Source organism: Artemia sp. Qi Xiang Cuo, chromosome 19 (genome assembly GCF_049724085.1).
Source record: "Artemia sp. Qi Xiang Cuo chromosome 19, ASM4972408v1, whole genome shotgun sequence".
Classification (NCBI taxonomy): domain Eukaryota; kingdom Metazoa; phylum Arthropoda; class Branchiopoda; order Anostraca; family Artemiidae; genus Artemia; species Artemia sp. Qi Xiang Cuo.
In genome coordinates, this window is record NC_142812.1 from 42,951,463 (window position 1) to 42,971,643 (window position 20,181).

The 20,181-nt window shown below is 35.2% G+C and overlaps 1 protein-coding gene across 1 annotated transcript; it reads left to right on the forward strand.

Annotated features, from left to right (window-relative positions):
* Window positions 1-351: 351 nt before the first annotated feature.
* LOC148940874 (uncharacterized) lies at window positions 352-19,224 on the forward strand. Its single transcript, XM_089104748.1, has 3 exons — window positions 352-646; window positions 6,590-6,760; window positions 14,432-19,224. The coding sequence occupies exons 1-3, from the start codon at window positions 604-606 to the stop codon at window positions 15,298-15,300; spliced, it is 1,083 nt and encodes a 360-aa protein (XP_088960874.1). The 5' UTR covers window positions 352-603; the 3' UTR covers window positions 15,301-19,224.
* Window positions 19,225-20,181: the final 957 nt, after the last annotated feature.

Below are 20,181 nucleotides of genomic sequence, written 5' to 3' on the forward strand. Positions count from 1 at the left end.
CAGCCTAGTTTCCAAAGTGTGAAATATTTTATAGTTATTTCCCCTTTGGGAAGGGTTGCCTCTCTTCCCTACTTGTACTTTCAAATGTTGGCTATTTGCAAGTTTTCATGTGCAATGGGCTTAGACTGGCTTGCTTCTAAGGGGAATAGCCTAAAAAAAGACAAAAGTGAAGTCAAAACTATATTGATTTATTTTGGCCAACTAAATAAGTAAAGGGTATTAAGAAGTTTAAAGTATTTTAAGTTGCTGCAACCAATTACTATTGTAAGATTAGTTATTAATTATTAGTTTTCTTTTAACTTTTTCATTTGATAGCTATAAGATTTGTAATGTGCTGCTCTAGGGTTGACCAACAAAATCAATCTTTTTATCATATGACTATTTTTGTTGCAATTAGTCATTATAAAAAACAGAAAATTAGTGTTGAATTTTGAAATGTATTGATGCTTTTTATGCTTATATCTTACATCTTTTTTATAGGATTTGAACTCCTTGTTTAGAAGATACAACATTGAAGCTTGTTAATTATTGAGATTCTAGAGATTTCTAATTCCCAGAGAAGTCAAGAGAAGACCACTGTATCATTAACTGAATTGGTGAACCATGGGAACACCTAACCTCTTTGGTATCACTGCTATTAAGCAAGGTAAATGGCATTATGATAGATTGAGCCAATTGCTGCTTATTTGTCCTTCTTTGCTTACTAAGTTGAAGAGTTAGCCTACCCCACTTATTTTGGGTGTTTGTATTTGAAAAACAGATTAAACAAACTATAAAACCTCTTACTAATTTTTAAAAAATGTGCAAAACTATTGGAAAAAAACCACAGGAATAGAGACTTTTGCAAAGAACATGCTATTGTTTTTGTTTTTTTAATTTTTGACCATTAAAATCCATAGTTGTTGCCACTCTACAATAGATATGGTTAGAGAGAAGTCTTTGAGTATCATGATAAAGGTTTACACAAGTTTATAGCTGACAATCTTCAATTTTTAGGTGAAACCACTAAAATGAATGGACTACAGCAGGCTTGCCACAAAATTGTCTTTTTTAAGAGGGGCTTTTTTTTGTTTGGCTATTTTTCTCAAAATGTGTATGTTGTTTTAGCTTCAACTTTCTTAGGGGCCTAGATGGGAGTATTCAAGACTGAAGATTTTGAACCTCTGGCTAGTGTTGTAAAATTACAATAAAATAAAAACTCAGTAAGTAAAATTAGGAAAATAAGGTAAAATAGGGAACGTAAGGTGAAATTGGTAGAATAGGGTAAAATATGATACTCCCTAGGAAATATAGGGTAAAATTGGCTTCAAAACCATAATATGATACTCCCTAGGAAATATAGAGTAAAATTGGCTTCAAGACCAGTTGAACATTTCTTTTAAGCATCACTCTAAGCTTTCAATGGAAGTTTTGTTGATTCTGATTTTCTTCAGTTTTTTCATTGATTCAGTTTTTCATCAGCTTAAATAAGGTAATACCCCTTCATCTAGACTTTCCTCATTTAATTAACATTATATTTTATCCCTTTGGTAATCTTGTGCCTAGAGTAATACCTTGGCACTTGGACAGTGACTGATTCCAGACATCCATTTTGTAAAAAAAAAAAAAATCAGATTTACCATTATTTGGGAGTAAAATCATATTAATTTTTTTTTCTACATTTAAACCTAAAAATTGTTACCCTAACAGTCTTGAATATTTTCACTACATCATTGAAAATACAGATTATTTTGTTCTTTTTGATGAGGCAACTTAAATATCTACAGTAAATGGCTTCACACATTCTTTTAGGAGGGCAATTGAAATTTGGAAAAAAAATCTATAAATAGAGACTTCACTTTAAATAGAGATATTGGAGATATTCCTGTAAGCCTAATTTACAATAACTTAAAATTAAAGGATTCAAATAACATTTTTTCTTCAGTTTGAATTGAGGTCATCTGACCACACTTTTAATGAAAATCAGGTCAGTAGACAAGCTAAATCTTGCCCAATCTAATTGGTGATTAGTCTTTCAATTATTATGGCTTAGGTTTGTTTGATTCAGTCTTTCTTCTGCTCTGTTAAGAGCTACTTCAAAAAGTTGTCTTTTTTTTTTTTTTCTTTTTTTTTCCCTAGCACTGAAGATGGAATATCTGCTTCTGTCGTTTTTGCTTCTTTTCTCACCTCTGGCTGACATTACCCTTGTTTTTCTTGGCTATATAGCCTTATTATTTTTTTGTGTGTGTGTCATGTCAATCCTGCTTGTAGCCCTTTCTGTCTTTAACAACTCACAGAACTAATATATTTTTATTTCAGCTAATATTTAACCATTTAAAAATCAGAAATACTTGTACTGTAATATGCTTTATTGCTTAGATAAGAAGAGACTGGTCATTTCTATTTTTGGACCAGAATTTCTCGGACTTTTTGCTGGAATGTGCATATGGTAAATTTGTTTTCATTTTTCTCTGGAACAAAGAGTGCCTTGTCTTGGCGCCTGCTTGTAGGCGTCTTATGCTTGATATATGTGTTTTGAAGTTTGTTATTTTCTGGAACGTTACCCAAACTATCAATTTCACACGTCTTGTTTTCTATATAAGTTGGCCTGATTTCTTCCCCATTCCCCGTTGATATAGAAGTCGCTTCTAGGGATTGGAGATTTTTTATATCTCCAAAATCTCCTCCTATGAGAACACTAAGCGCAAGAGTAGGAACTAAGCCTACCTTTATTATTTTTCTTTGCAATTTTTATTCTAAGCCAAGATGAAGGACATGGGTCTTTATTTCTACATTAATTAAAAAAAGACTTATTCAACAAAATAAGTTTTTTTTAAATAAAGAACTCTACTAAACCAAAATGAAAAAAAAATAGAATCAAATAATCTACCAAGCATACAACTACCACAAATCAGTATCAATAAATAAATGAAACCCAAAACAAACCGAAATTAAAATAAATAATAGTCAAACTAAAAACGAGCAGAAATTTATATGAATAGGATTCTAAACCCCAAGCTTTCTAAAAGCCAGAATATAATTTTTACTTTACTGAAAAAAATTCAGTTGAATTTACTGGAAAAAATCAGCTTGGTCAGTTTAATATACATATGCTGATGTTTATTCCTTAAAATCCTAATTGATTTTTGATTTCCTAAAGTTAGAAAAGTGAAAACATTTAAAAGATTTTTTTTTTCAGTAAAGTACAAATGATATTCTGGCTTATACAATATCTCAAAAATTTCTATTAGATGCATTTCGGGACAATACAACGTGTGTGTGTGGGGGGGGGGGGGGGTAGATGCCCTCCGATCACTTTGATTCTTAAAAAGAACACTAGATCGTCTGATTACCAATCCAATGAGCCCCCTCCGACGTTTATATGACCACGCTCTCTATAAAAACCTTATATGTCCCCAGGGCATAACTCACAACCCTTACCCTAAGGACTGGCGGTTTTGTTATCCTCAAAGACATAATTTCCAGACTGTTCTGATAAGCTGAACAAAATGGCTATCTCAAAATTTTTATTGTAAGTGTTTGGGGAAATTATGGGCGTGAGGGGGGCACTTGCCCTTTGATCACTTTCTATTAATAAAAAAGGCACTAGTCTTCTCAATTTCCAATCAAATGAGCCCTTTTTGAAGCTTCTACGACAAAATTTTCTATAAAAATCTTATAGGCTCAAAGGGCATAACTTAAAACCGTTGTCCTGAGGGCTATGGGGGGGGGAGGTGGGCATCCTCAAAGACATAATTGACAGACCTTTCAACTACGTTGAACAAACTGGCCGTATCAAAATGTTGATTGAAAGTGTTTGGGGAAATGAGGGGTGACGGGGCGGGGGGGGGGAGGATTCTCCCTCCGAATACTTTCAACTATTAAAAAAGGGCAATAGCCCTTTAAATTTCCAATCGAATGAGCCCTTTTTGAAACTTTGGCAACAACGCTTTCTATAAAAACATTATATGCCCCCAGGGCATAATTTACAGCCTTAGCCCTGAGGGCTGTGGGGGGTTGTCATCCTCGAAGACCCAATTTCCAGAACTTTTAACTTTCGACTATTAAAAAGGGCACTAGCCCTTTCAATTTGCAATCAAATGAGCCCTTTTTGAAGTTTCTATGACAACACTTTTTACAAAAACCTAATATGCCCCCAGGGCATAAATTACAACCCTTGCTCTGAGGGCTCTGAGGGGGTTGTCATCCTCAAAGACATAATTTCTGGACCTTTCAACTATGTTGAACAAAATGGCTATCTCAAAATTTTGATTGTTTGTGTTTGGGGAAATGGTGGGCGTGAGAGAGGAGTTGCCCTCCAATCATTTTCATCTATTAAAAAGGGCATTAGCCATTTCAACTTTAAATCGAATGAGCCCTTTTTGAAGTTTCTATGAAAATGCTTTCTGTAAAAAACCTTATATGCCCCAAGGGCATAACTTACAACCCTTGTCCTGAGGGTTGTGGGGGGGGGTGTCGTCCTTAAAGACCTAATTTCCAAAACTTTCAACTACGTTGAACAAAATGGCTATATAAAAATTTTGATTCTAGGTATTTTGTGAACAGGTCGGCGCGATAGGGGAGTTAGATTCTCTTCGATCACTTTCGACTATAAAAAACGGCATAAGCTCTTTGAATTTCCAATTAAATTAGCCCTTTTTGAATTTTCTACGGCAATGCTTTTAGCAAAATCCTTAAATGCCCCAAGGGCATAACTTATAACCCTTTCCCCGAAGACTGTGGGGGGAGTGTCTTGCTCAAAGATATAATTTCCAAAACTTTCAACTGCGTTGAACAAAATGACTATCTCTAAATTTTGATTGGATGTGTTTGGATAAATGGTGGGAGTGAAAGGGCTGTTAATTGCCTTCCAATCACTTTCGACTATTAAAAAGGGCACTAGCCATTTCAATTTCCAATTGAATGAGCCCTTTTTGAAGTTTCTACGACAACGCTTTCCATAAAAAATATTATATGCCCTCAGGGTATAACTTACAACCCTTGCCCTGAGGTCTGTAGGGGGGGGGAATCATCCTCAAGGACGTAATTTCCAGAACTTTGAACTACGTTGAACAAAATGGCTATCTCAAAATTTTGATTGGAAGTGTTTGGGGAAAAGGTGGATGGGAGAGGGGGGTTAGTTGCTCTCCAATTACTTTCGACTATTAATAAGGGCATTAGCCCTTTGAATTTCCAATCGAATGAGCCCTTTTTGAAGTTTCTACGACAAAGCTTTCTATAAAAAACCTTATATGCCCCCAGGGTATAACTTACAACCCTTGCCCTGAGGGTTGTCGGGGGAGTGTCCTCCTCAAAAACATAATTTTCATCTGGAAATCAACTACGTTGAAAAAAATGGCTATCTCAAAATTTTGATTGGATGTGTTTGGGGAAATGGTAGGTGTGGAAGGGGTGTTAGTTGCCTTCCAATCACTTTCGACTATTAAAAGGGGCACTTGCCATTCCAATTTCCAATCGAATGAACCTTTTTCGAGGTTTCTACGACAACTCACTCGATACGAAGTGCCTTAGTCTAAAGAAAAAAAAAATACATTGTGCCAACATCGTTCTTTATTTAGGCACCGCAATTGCGCTGCCTATGAAAAGCATAGTTTCGTGACTGTATCTGAATAGTTTAACCTCTTTTTCGTTAACTAAATTCCTCCGTACGTAAGTTTCATCACTATGAAAAACATTCTAAAAAAAAATTTTAGAGAATTTGTTCTTTACAATATTTCTAATAAAAAGAAATGCATAAAAAACACTTTCATGGCCACGTTGCGATAGATGGGAATGGAGAGAAGTTTTAGGGCGTCACAGCAAAGGTTCACACGAGTTTTATAGCTGAGTACCTTCAATTCTTAGCTGAAACCACTATAATGAATGGACTATAGCAGGCTTGCCACAAAATTGTCTTTTTTAGAGGGACTTTTTTCGTTTGGCTGTTTTTCTCAAAATGCCTTCGTTGTTTTAGTTTTGAATTCATTGGGGGTTGATAAGGGAATATTCAAGATCGAAGATTTTTATCCTCTGGCTAAATGTTTTCAACCACGTAGATGACAATGAGACGCTGGTTAAACAAACAAAAAACCATCCGCGATGCACATGCTAAAATAGTTTTCTTGGGGTTGTAATCTGATGGCTGAAACCCTCCGATGAAGAATTTCGACTATGATCGTTTCAATGGTGCTTTTTCCATTCCCGTTTGGTGTCAATTTTGTTGGTATTTCAAGCTTGTTTTCGAAATTCCCATAAATCCGTTTCTGTTTTTACCATTAAGTTAAACCGAAATAATGGTCACCATTCCTGCCAATCAGCATACGCACTTGAGTGCTGAGTTACCAATCACCATGAAATGCTAAAAAAAATTTTACTTGATCATTTTATTTCCAAACGAGTCTTAAACTTGATTTTTAATATGGACTGTGTTTTGTTCTTTACTAAATAATAGCTATTCCTTCACCCATTATGAAGAAACTCTTTGATAATAAGACCACTAACCTTGTGGAATAGTTTAGCTTTTAAATTTATGGGTTGCATAGATTTTATATAAGGAACAAAGTTACGTTGTTTTGAACGTTTTATGTGGTATGTATTGTAATCTTTGCAGAAACTGAAGGTGAATCCTCAGATGGTCATAAAGATGTTTCTGGAAGTAAACATTCTACATTTTCAATAGAACACGAAGTCAATGTTTTTGCTATTTCTTCTGGCACATCTCCAGATTGTACTGCTAATTCTAACCACCTTGAACAGGAGCTCAACAATGACGGTGACAAAGGTATGATTCAAATATCCTGATCTGTTTCGATATTTTTGCGTTTCCAAAATGAAAAAAATGTATCATTTACTTTCGTTTAAATTGCTGAGGGGCGTGAAATTTCTGTATTTGAGTGCTTGTTGCATCTCAGTGCTCTAGTTGGATTTCACCATTTGAAAAAAAGTCTCGGGTGGTTTTATAGTAGGTTAATAGTAGGCAAGAAAATTTTTATGTGACTTAAATCACTGAACAAAATGAAAAAATTAATTGTATTTCGAACAACACAATCTGTAATTGAAAGCGTCTCATTGGCAGGCGTGAAGAAAAATTTCACAATGTTACTCTACTTTCCAAAGCTGGGCGAACAACTGGAAAAGATTTTAATAAGACATAGTCTGAACATAGTATTCAGTAGCTCAAATAAATTTAAGACTTTTATTAACTGTGAGAAAGATAAAATTAGCCCCCGAATGGGGAGTGCTGATTGTAGGATCTCCTGTTCATATGGTCAGATAACATTTTACCTTGTAAAAATATTTACATACATATTTTGTTCAGATTCGTTGAAAGTTCCAATAACTATGCCGCTAGGGATGACAACCGCCCACAGTCCTTGGGCAAAGGGCTGTAAGTTAGACAAATCTCCCATTTTTTACATTTAATATATATTATAGGGAAAGAGGAGCATGTTTGAACCTTGGTGTCCAAAAAGGCTCAAGGTATCCAGGTAAAGTTCTTGGGAATTACGAAACCAGTGTTGAACTAAATCCAAATTCAATACGTACACGTACGTTGTCAAAAGGACGTATCTCATGAACAGCTTAGGGTATTAAGTTGGTACTATCAGGAACAGATAAGGGGGGTGATCAGTTGACCAGAGGGCGATATATGTACTCTCGTAATATTGCTGCTACACTTTCTACCATTACTACTACTATGACTTCTGTAACTACCTCCTCTACTGTGAATACTACCCAGGCTGAGGGTATTAAGGTGAAAATTTCAGGGATTGTTGCGGGGAATCTGAACGAAAAAAAAAAAAAAAAAAAAAAGTTATTTGCATACAGATTTTTGAAAGAGCATATCAGCGATATGTTAACAGCGGCTTAGATTATTAAGTTGAAACTTTGTCAGTATGATGTGGGGGACATTCGACTAACAGAAAAGCAATATGTTCATACTGCTGCTACTATTGCTAATACTGCTACAAATGCTAAGAGCATTAAGAAAAAGAAAATATTTATGGGAAATTTAGACTAAATGAAGGCTTAATAGGTATATGCAGGCTGTCAAAAGCGGGTATCAGCTATATCGTGGGAACGGCCTACTTTATTAAGTTGATAATAACAGGGTGTATTGTGCGGGATGTTAAACAAACGAAAAGGCACTCTGAAAAAAATTCAGGGAATCCCGAAAGGACGTTGAAATAAATCAAAACATGATATATGCATGGAGGTTGTAAAACAGGAAAATCCTAGTAGCTGCTTAGGGCACTAAGTCGAAATTTTCAGGTTATGTTGAGTGATATATTAAGAATACCAAAGGCCCTATGTTTATGCTGCCACTTCTACTGCTACTGAGGCAAAGGATGATAAGGTGAAATTGTGATGGACGTTTAAGGGAGATGTTTAACTAATTCAAAACCCACTATGTACATGTAGGTTGTCAAAAGTGGGTATTAGCAATATCTCAGGAGCGGCATAGAATATTAAGTTGAAACTTCCAGAGTATGTTTGGGGAGGGGGCCGAACTAACTCATATGCATAACGTGCTCACTACTGTGATTACGTCGAGTCTAATGATATTAAGGCAAAGATTTCATGGGATGTTCTGGGTTAGTTTGAACTTATTCAAAACATACTATGTGCTTGCATGCTACCAAAATGGTGTTTAAACAGTATTTCAGGAACAACTAAGAGCATTATGTTGGAATTTTTTGGACATGTTGAGGGAGATGCTGAACTAATGAACATGCATAATGTGGATCAGATAACTACTTCTTCTTAGTAGTTTCAGCAAACATAAGAGCTTTTGGGTGAAATTTTCAGGAACTATTGAGGAAGTTGTAGGACTAAATCTAAACACATAATGTGTATGCTGGTTGCCAAATGGAAGTATCAACTATATCTCAGAAACAGCTTAGATTATCAACTTGACGCCTTTAGGGCATATTTTGGGGAATGTTGAACCAAACAAAAGGCTTAGAGTATTAAGTTGAAACTTTAAGGGAATGTTTAGAGGAGTGTTAAATCAAATCAAAAAATACTATATGTATCCAGGCTATCTAGTGAGCGTATCATTAAAACGAACTAACTAAAAGGTGCTATGTGCTTTCATACAACAACTGCTTCTACTTCTAAGGCTAATATTAAAGGTGAAATTTTCAGGGACTATTTAGGGAGATGTTAAAGTGAATAAAAAAGTAATGTGTGCTTTCAGGTTTTCAAATGGATGTATTGGCAATATTTTAGGTTTATACATTTTTGCTACATAACTTTTACCTGGTAAAGTCTATTTACTGAATATGGACCATTTTAGGTTTCTCATCCTTGACCAGAAAAGACCAGAATATGAAACTTGGCATGCGAGAACTGTTCATTTTTTGGGGGATAGCTCGAATCCCGTCTATCAACTTTACCAATCTCCACAGACTATTAAATTTATCAATCCTCCATCAACTACCTCTATTAATTTTCTTTCTAACTTTTGAATTTATAAAACTTAGCTTGCTCTGATGGCTCATATGTGCTACTGAGCAATTTATTAGTCTAGATCAACTTTTCATAGTCTGTAATGGTGGGATCAAAAAAAGATAATCCCGCCAACTCTGCATTCAGATACCACCAATGGTTCGAAAATTATGTCAGGGTTATTTCTGCCATGTCGTTGTCACATTCTTTATCGTCTAACAGAATATGCAAAATACCCGAATCTTCCTTTGGTACAAGATGAGCTTTTGAATTATTGAACCATGAAGCATTGAAACTTTGCAAAAAAATGTGAATATTCAACTAGTAAAGCCGAAATGGCACGCATAGAACTTTCTTCTTCCTTAGACATCTTAATTTGACTACGAAAAATGGACATTTTTAAGCAGTAAATATCCTTTGCCATCCACCTAGTGTGATGAATGGCTTCTGGAGTTGAAAAACCCACAACATTGCCGTCTGGTGATCCAAAAAAATACAAGAACCAACTGCAATAGCTCTTTATAGTCATGTCTGGGGTTGCTCTCGGTTATTTTAGGGTGGAATTCAGCAGTAACATTTGTAATCACTTCTGTGGTTAGGTGCTTTTGCATTAGATTGTCCCTGTTACCTCTATCGTATTTTCCTTTGTCTATTTTGGGCCACGCAGTGAGGAATCTCTCAAAAATGTCTGGGTGAGATCCAGTGATTTATCCCATTTTATGTCGAATACGCTCCTTAACAGATTTTCCAAGATACTCTGACGACCAGCTAGGTACAAAAATTATCTTCCTAGCATTTGCTCCAATGTGACGTTGCTCCTTTTAGTCTTCCTTTGTTGGATGTTGTTGTTTCGAAGCACATCCCTTGGACGGTGTTGTGAAAATCCATTCATGTAGGCATTCATATACGACTACAGTTTACCCTTCTCCACAGCTGTTTGCTGTTATAGGAGCTCTCAGAAGCTGTTCCTTTTCACCATAAGACATAGCAATAGGTTTTGCGCCTTTGATTTTTTTAGCTCGAGACAACTTGAGATCCACTCAAGTCATGAAACCTGAGATGTTCTTCTGCCGTTGTTCACGATAAACGCCTCATCTTCTTCCGATTTCATCAGAGCCAAGGCATCTATTTGAACAACATCAAAGAGATCATTCACCTTTTCAACAAACTGTTTAAGTTTGTTCCTACCTTTCCGATGTTTCCTTTGGGTCTTTTTGAAGAGTGCTCTACTCGGCGTGAAGTTTTTCCAGCTTAGTAATTGCATCTTGCTCATGTTTAGCTGGGATTGGAGCTTTCCCCCCAAAAATTAACAGTTCTCATAAGGCAAGTTTTGTTGATTCTCTTACAGTTAATTTTACGGCACGTAAGTTATGAAATAAAACTTGATGATTTGAGGATAGTTTACAGCCGGCGATCTTGTGAATGGGAAGCCCACAAGAAATATTTTATCCTTGGTCTGCCTTTGCACACCTGGTGTGGATGCTATTTAATTTCCTGCTGATGTGGAGTCCAATAGGTAAAAATAGGCTGTAGGCTGAAATAAAATCACCGATCACCATCCCTAAAATTGAAATTAGATTTACTCTGCTTTGCAACTGTCCAATAGCTCTTTTTTAGTAAACGAGCTCTTTTTTTTTAATAAAAAAAAAATATTCTGAGACATATTGTGTAAAAATCCATAAAATTCTTAGAATACTCCCAACTGGCAACAACAAATTTTGAAGAACAATATTAGCTTCTGTTTGAGATATTAAGCGCATTTTTTTTATTTACCGTTTTGGAGTTATGGCTCCATATATAAGCTTTTTGTCCAAAAATTCGGATTTTTTTAAACTTTAAGCGACTAGCGGTGCGGGTTAACGTCGTTTACTCCAGCTCAAATTTCGGCTATCACACTATCTGGAAAAATGATTCGTTTTCTGGGGTTCAGACGAACAAAATTCCGACATTCCCCCCCCCCTCTATGAGATCCGGTCACCCTACTCTTTACGCAAAAGTTATAAGTTTATTTAAAAATACTTCTCATTCAACTTCAATGGGTCTTGTGTTTGATCCTTTTTTTTCTGAAAGAATTGTGACAACATTCAAACTTCAGCGTAAAGAGCCAGGGCGGAAGAGGGGACGGTTCCGTTCATATACGGAATAATATCGGTTTGTTTTAAGTTTTAATGTTACTCCTTACTTTCAGTTGAAAAAGCGTATTTTTCGTTGTTAAATGTCTGACCTTTTTTTAAATACTGCGTGAAACCCCCCCCCCCTCCCCTTTTATCGAAAACTTTCTTCACTGCAGAAAATACCCTCCCAAAATCTTTTGAATATCTTCCAATGAAAAGTTCTATATGGGAGCAACCGACAATTTGTATATTTTACAACCCTTCTCCCAATATCTATGGGGGTTCAGGTGATCCCCAAAGACATAGTTAGTGGACGTTTCAACTATGCTAAATTAAAAGGCTATCTTAAAGTTTTGATCAGATGTCTTTGGGGAAAAAGGGTTGTTTTAGGGGGGATAGTCAACCTCCAGTCTTTTTGGTCACTTAAAAAGGGCACTAGAACTTTCTATTTCCGATCAAATGAGCCATCTCCCAATTTTCTAGGATCATTGGGTCGAAATAATTACCCCTGGGGAATGAGTGCTTGTTTTTTTTAGGACATCCTTCCCCTCTTTTTTTGAGAATTGGGAAAATTTTCTTAGGCTTTTAGCTTTTGATGGATAACATTAAACTTACTGAACTTCAAATATTTGAAATCAACACGAAAAATCGATTCTTTTAATGTATGTATTTTCATAAAAATTCCTTTTTTAGTATTTTAGTTACTGATCAGCCGAGTCGCTCCTTACTTACAGTTGTTGCCGCAAACTGTTTGATGATTTGCTTTTTGTCTGGCAACTATGTAGTTTGTACTATTAGCTTTTTGATGGCCAGAAATGCATTGATTGTTCACAAAAGAAAGAAAATAAGTTTTCAAATATGTGGTGATAAAAAGAGGGAGGGAGTCACATTCTTTTGAACGAAGATATCTTGAAAATTTAAAACGAATTGCTTGTAAAGATTTTAAACAAAAAGAGGTGTATTAGAAACCTGTAATTTGCTCTTAGAAATATTATGTATAAGAAAAACATAAGAAATTATTAGAGACAATTGTATTTATTCTATGTTCGATATTACGTTTTATAGGCAGAGTGCTGCCTAACTAAATAGCGAAGTGGGCACAATGCATTATTATTATTATTTTTTTCATCAAGACACTTTCCATGGAAGGAGTTGTCATAAGAATTGGAAATTGAAAGTTCTAGTGTCCTTTTTAAGAGTCTAAAGGGATTGGAGACCAACCAGGTCCCCTCCCACGCAACTCTTCCCTCCAAAGACATATGACCTAAATTTTGAGATAATGAAATGATTCTCCATAATTTTCAGAGATCTAGTCAAAATTATTGAGTATAAAAACCCAAAATTAGCCCTAATAAAGATATACCAGAGAAGCTTATGTAAGCCCGATTTATAATGAATTTATTAATTTAGATTTTTCTCTTTTAAATCATAATATTTCGCAATCTAATAAAATTTCAGATGATACCAGACCTGGTAAGTCTAAAAATTGGCTTTTAAAAAGGCATTAAATAAAATGAATTCAGATTTAGTTATTGATTTGCCATTTAACATCGTTTTTTTTTATTCAGTAACTCTATCACCATTACATGGAAAGGGTCCATTTATTTTAATGGTTGTTTTTTCGGTATTATTTTTTATTTTAGTGGTTTTGTTTTATGGACTTTCATTGTTCTTCCATCCTAGCTCTGAGGACGGCTTAGCAGAGGCCTTGACAAAATATTTGCATTGTATTTTTGCTTTTTCACTCTCTCAGTGGATATAATGTGTTTTGATTTAGTTCAATACTCCCTTCAGCATTCCCTGAAAGCTTCACCTGGCTGCTCTTGGCGTTTTCACGTTCGTCTTTCCAATGACTAATGCTATTAATAAACAGTGGGTGAATTGTACAACTTACAGCCCTTTCCTAGAGAGGTGCGGTGTGGTTGAGATCATATGAGGCATAGCTATTGAACCTTTCAACAACGTTGAGCAGTATGAACTCAAACCTAGCAGACAATAAGAGGTGTGAGGCTGATGCCTTGTACCTTCTAAAGATCACTATCCATTTCTTATTTTACCAAAAACGAAATATGTTTTAATTGTTTTCTCTTTTTATTAATTTAATAAATATAAAATTATTAAGGCTTTCAGGAATGACTAACAAGATATATATCAAACTCAATTAATATTCATTGTTTTGGTTTTTCAGTCATCTTGATACTGATGGTGATTTTTTTTTCTCTTTTTTTCGATATTATGATATGACGAGAAATATTACGACAAATAAGAACACGTCGCCCAAAAAAGGACTGTTTTCAGTAAAGGGCAAATTATATTCTGGTCTTTAGAAGGCATGAGGGTGTCAGCCCCATTCTCCTTAGGTTGTGCTCGATTTTGGTTTGGCGCTGTCATCTATTGGAATTTCTGTTTGTTTTTTGCTCCAATTATTTATAGATGGTATTTTATGGTAGTTTTACCCCTGATTTTTTTTCTGCTCGTCTTCGGATAATGTCGCTCTTTACTTTTCTTTGAAATAGTTCTTTGTGGAATTTGTTCTTGAAATGAATAATTATTAGAAGTGGAGACTTAATATATATATATATATATATAGATGAAATAGCATTGCAATATTGTTTAAACAGTTCCATGTTTAGAGAAATTAATATACAACTTTAGGTTTAAGAATTTAAAATATCATCAGTTACTAAAAATATACTTCAGTTATTGAAGAGAAAGCATAGACAATTTAGCTGTTATAAATTAATCACCACAGGTAGAATCATAAAAATCAAGTTTAGAGGAACAGTTAAATTCAAAGTCTTAAAAGCTGAATTGTTTGCAAATAAATAAGGACTAAAAAATATAAGGCAAAGTGATTCATTTTGAGTGAATTACAAATTATTTTTTAGGTGCACCTATTGTAAGATCTTGTGAAAATGATGTCAGCAAACAAAGATGTGGAACACCTTGCATGCCTGATCTGATAAGCGTATGTCTAAAACAAGAAATGATTGTGGATTGTCAGGAGGATGAACTGGCAAGTAACATTTCCGTATTTGCTGAAAATGATATGGTAAAACAGGAGATTTGTCGTACTGGAGAAACGCCTCTCGAAGATGATGCACCTGAGAAACACATAACTCCTACTAGAGAAAGACCTTTCAAGTGCCATATATGTGAGAAACGTTTCGCTTCAAGTTTTGGTTTATCTCATCATAAAAGGTCTCACAGTGAAGAAAAACCTTTCAAATGTGACGTATGTGAGAAATGTTTTAGTTCTACTTCGTATTTGTCTAAACATCAAAGAACTCATACTGGAGAAAAACCTTTCAAATGTGATATATGTGAGAAAAAGTTTCGCCAAAAATTCACCCTATCTAATCATCAAAGAACTCATACTGGAGAGAAACCTTTCAAATGTCATATATGTGAGAAAAGTTTTTCTTCAATTTCAGGTTTATCTCATCATCAAAGAACTCACAGTGGAGAAAAACCTTTCGAATGTCACTTATGTGAGAAACGTTTTAGTAGACCTTCATATTTGTCTGAACATCAAAGATCTCATACTGGAGAAAAACCTTTCGAATGTGATATTTGTGAGAAAAATTTCCGCCATAAAAACGCCCTATCTAATCATCAAAGAACTCATACTGGAGAAAAACCTTTCAAATGTCATGTATGTGAGAAAGGTTTCACTTCAAATTCCAATTTATCTTATCATCAAAGAACTCATAGTGGATGTATGCGAAAAAATTATTTCGCCAAAAAAGGCATATAAGTAATTTCTCAGGAAGAGCTTAGAGTATTAAGCTGAAACTGTCAGGTCATGTTGAATCAACCAAAATGTGCTGTACGAATCCTACTACTACTACTACCACTGTCATTTCTACTGGTACTGCAACTACTACTGTTGCTAAGGTAAACATTTTAGGGAATGATGAGGGGGTTTGCCTTAAATTGAAACAATGTGAGTTCAGTTTGACAAAAGGACATCAGCAAAGAATATTAAATTGAGAATATTAGGGCAAACTGAGGATTATGTTGAATTAAATAAGAAAAAATGCTCTTATGGGTTGTAAAAAATATGTATCAGCAGGATCCTAGCAATGCCTATGGGTATTAGACTAAAAATTTCAAGGTTACTAATATTATTTTTAACCTACTATTGCAACTTCTACTGCTGCTTTTCACTAATATCCCTAGCTGTTATCCTAAAGCTTTCCTCCCTAAAACACCATCTACTGCCTCATGAAAGATTTTCCTACAATTGTCCCATCGGTTTCCCACATGTTCAAATTTTAGGCCTTCCAGTTTAGTTTTCAACTGCTTCTGGAAAGTTTCCATCAAGTTCTAATCCTGGATTTTACAAACGTCATAACTTCTGTCATAGGCCTAATTAGAGCATAACTAAGACAGAAATCTCTGTGAGAGGCAAAGCTGACATAGCTTTTTGAGATTCGTTTAAAAAAGGATTGTATTCACTTCTTCATCGTAGTCTATTAGATTTCTGGGCTATTTGAAGGTAATTGGAGACCAACAAACTATTCAAAAATTTATGGCCTTCCTAAGTATCAGTTTTGGATAAACCAGTGACACTACTAGAGGGTCACCTTAACTTTTAACGTCAATAATTGCACTCTTATATACCCAAGTGTCCTGTATCAATCCTTCCAGTCTCCAGTTTACAATAACACAATCCTCCAAGGTCAGCTGGCTCATCATCATGTGAGTACCAAGTTAGATTATCATTTTATGACCAAATGTTGTATTGGTTATAACTACATTGCCCCCAAGGTTAGCTGGCTCATCATCATGTGAGTACCAAGTTAGATTATCATTTTATGACCAAATGTTGTATTGGTTGTAACTACATTGTTATGTGTAAAAAAAAATTGTTGCTGCCAACAACTGTTACTATTTTTCCTAATATCAAATTTATCTAGGCTAGGATACCATCTATCTCTATTTCTACCGACCTGGTAGAAAAATTCTCTAATAAAAATACCTTATTTCTCTCTGAAATGCTGTCTATTTGTTCCCGTAGCTATAACTAAGGTTCATCCGAGTCACTAATATCTCCATCAGTTGGATCTACAGGGGCCTATAGTATTATGACGGTCCACAAGGGGTATTAGCCTTACTCCTCTTTTTGGTACTCTGCTTGTTTTAGGTTTGAATTGGTTATGTATTGTAATTTAAGTAATTTTCGGGTTTCAATGATTTCAGTTATTTTTGGGTTTGATTTGTTAGAAATATCAGCAGTTAAAACTCTGCAAACCCAGGAACACACTGCTCAAGTTTTTTAAGAAATGGTTCAAAACGAATACTGTGATTAAAATGTGGAATTCACATATATCCTCCCCTACAGGTCTGCAGAACTAGAGGTCCATAAATGTTAATATGGTATTCTCAACTGGAGCATAGTTTGTTATGTTTGAGTTATGTTTACGTACTTACCTGGGTATTCCTAAATACTCGTCGCGGGTTTTTACGGGTGGTTGGAGTTGTATTTGGATGGTTGTTGTTGCCCTGGGGGTGTTTGGGAGAAGGTGGTCGTTTTTTTCAACTAATTTATTAGTTTAGGATGTTTCTAGAAAAAAAAAATTTGTAGGGATATGTTTGTAATGGTTTATATTTTTGTTTATTGTGCTCATAGAAAGTCAAGGAGTATATTGCATTAGGCTCTAGTGAGCAAAATATATTGTGTTTGAGAACGCTGTCTTCTACCTTAAACAATAGAGGCCAGTATTTCACAAACGTGGAATTTGAAAGAACGAAATCTAGTTCGATTTTTATGTTCTTGTCTGAAGATGCCTAAATACTAAGTACGGTGACAAGCAGTAAAACCATTCTTTCCTTTCACTTTTGTTAGTTTTTCCTTTACTTGCATACAGTTATTTATTAATTCAGTTGAATTTCATGCTTTTCTGAGGCATGATCTCTTGTGTTATTTGAAAAAGGTACTAGAATTTTAAATAATTTTCGAATGAACTCTTCTTTAATAATCTATGACTACAGACTCAGTTCAATACCCGATGGGGAAAAAACCCTCGAATGACCGTCCTTTTGTTTAAAAATAAGATTTTATTTGTGCCGTAGGCAGTGCCATAGCCCTGGCTAAGTAAAGAGCGAAATGGGCTGTGTGTATTACATATTTTTAACTTAGTATGGAAGGAGTTATCATAGAAAATTCGTCGAGGACTCATTTGATTGAAAATTAAACGTTCTAGTAGCTTTTTCAAGTGTCAAAAGTAATTGGAGTGCAAGCACCCCCCAACCCCAACCCCCTACGGCGTTCAAGTGTCATAAGTGATCGGAGTGCATGTACCCCCACGCCCCTCTTTCCCTAAAAGATTTCGACCCTTTGAATATCATATTTCTTGTTAATATGCTTTCAGTGGTCTACCGGATCTGGGCAATTTCCACAAACATAGTAAAGGTTTTTCTTAGCCCCCGTTGAAAAAAGACGGAAAGCCTCGTTTTGAAGGGATTTGTCTTATTTCTCTCACTCATATATTCTTGAAAGGGCTCCTTGCAGATTGTCGATTATTCTACCTCTTATTGATCTGGGGTTATTCAGAAACCTCAAATTTAGTTCTACTTCCTGTAACCTTGGTTTTGTTATCGATTTTGCTATGAAAAATCTCGAAAAAAAATAATCTCTGGTTAGATATAATTTCCATCGACCCTCAAAAAGTATTTGACCCTTTTAATCACAATATATTATTTGAGACTTTTGTCACGGAATTCAGTATTGACTCTTTCTTGGTGAAAGTGGTAGTCTTGCTAAGGAATTTCCTGACGATGGAACTTTGTCCATAACCTAACGCTTGTTGAAACCTGCTATATAAATTTAGTGAGTGACCCAATAAGCTTATATAATTTAGGCCCTGCTATATAAAGTTATTGAACCTGTGAGCTTCCACAATAATGCTGCACATGATGCCTCAGACATACACGTTACAGTAAAGCTTCTAAATCCATGACGATACTAGTATGTTTTCTTAAATTCTTGCCTCTTCTTATTGCTATCCCTCTTGAAATTTCTGTGTCCTTCTTTAATTTACTTGATGTCACAGTTTTTTTTGTTTTTTTTAATTTAAAGTGAGATAACCACACTAATATTATCATCCACGGATCTAATGCGCCTATTTCCCTCCTGAAGTAATTTGGTGTTCCTTCTTCCCATTCTGTTATACTTCCTTTGTCCGCCCTTATCTTGAATGTGCTTGTCCAATTTTGCACCCTGGCATTTCCCGGGAACAGTAAAACAAATTGAATCTATCCAAAAAAGAGTCCTGTAAATTTTGAAAGAAAGTAAGCTCTCTTCTTCTAAAAGAAGCTCGGTTGGTAACCCTTGAGTGTTGGTAAGTTAAGTTGTGCCTTTGTTTAAAAAAAAAAACGCAAATACAAATCTGCATGGAAAACATTTTCTCCAAAAGACACCCCACCAAGTCCTCCATCTGCTACTTTACCTGTTTATTACTTATACAAGTATTAACTATGTTTTGTATCCGTATATTCACTCTTTTTTCTTTTTTCTTGAATTTCTAATTATCCATTGGAATATAAATTACATGTTTTTAATGTATTTTACCTGGTTTAACTTGTTTTTAGTGTTTCCTTTTTTACCTTTTTTGTTTCATGTTGGTTTTCTCCTGCCTGGTGTTTTTTACCATGAAATTGGAATTCGGCCCTATGGGGCCTGTGATACAAATTTTGTGAAATAAACATTTTATCTTATAAAAATTTTGAGATATATATCTTGTTCAGCATAGTTGAAAGTTCTTATAACTATGCCTCAGGGGATGACAACCGTCCATATTCCTCAGGCAAAGGGCTGTAAGCTATGCAATTGTCCAATTTTTAACATGAAGTATTTATTATTGAGAAAGAGGAGCATGTTTGAACCCTAGTGTCCAAAACGGCTAAGGGTATCAAGGTGAAGTTTTCAGTGAATTCTGAGACGAGTAATGAACTGAATTGAAATTCAATACCTGCATGCATGTTGTTCCTGCTACTGCTACGACTTTTGTAACTACTTCTACTGTGATTACTACTAAGGTCAGGGGTATTAAGATGAAAATTTGAGGACATATTTTGGGGAAGCTGAACTAAACCGAAAAACACTATATGCATATAGGTTTTCGAAAGAGTGTATCAGTAATGTCTTAAGAACGGCCTAGAGTATTAAGTTGAAACTTTTAGGGCTTAATTTGGGGGACATTCAACTTACCAAAAAGCAATGCGTTCGTACTGGTACTCTGTTGCTAATACTGCTACAAAGACTAAGAGTATTAAGGAAAAGTGTATATTAAGAAGAAATTTTAACTTAATTAAGACCTAATAGGTGCGTTTAGGCTGTCAAAAGGGCGTGTGAGCAATATTTTGGGAACGGCTTATAGTATTCAGTTGAAACTTACAGGGCGTGTTGTGAGGGATGTTAAACTAACGAGTTAAGGCACTATATGCATAATACTAAAACTCTGCTACTTCTACTATGACTTCAGTTTTTACCGTTACTACTAAAGCTAAGGGAATCAAGGGGAAAAATACAGGGAACGCTGAAGGGATGCTGTAATAAATGAAAATACGATATATGCATGCAGGCTTGTCAAACATCAAAATTCCAACAGCTGCTTCTTAGAGTGCTAAGTCG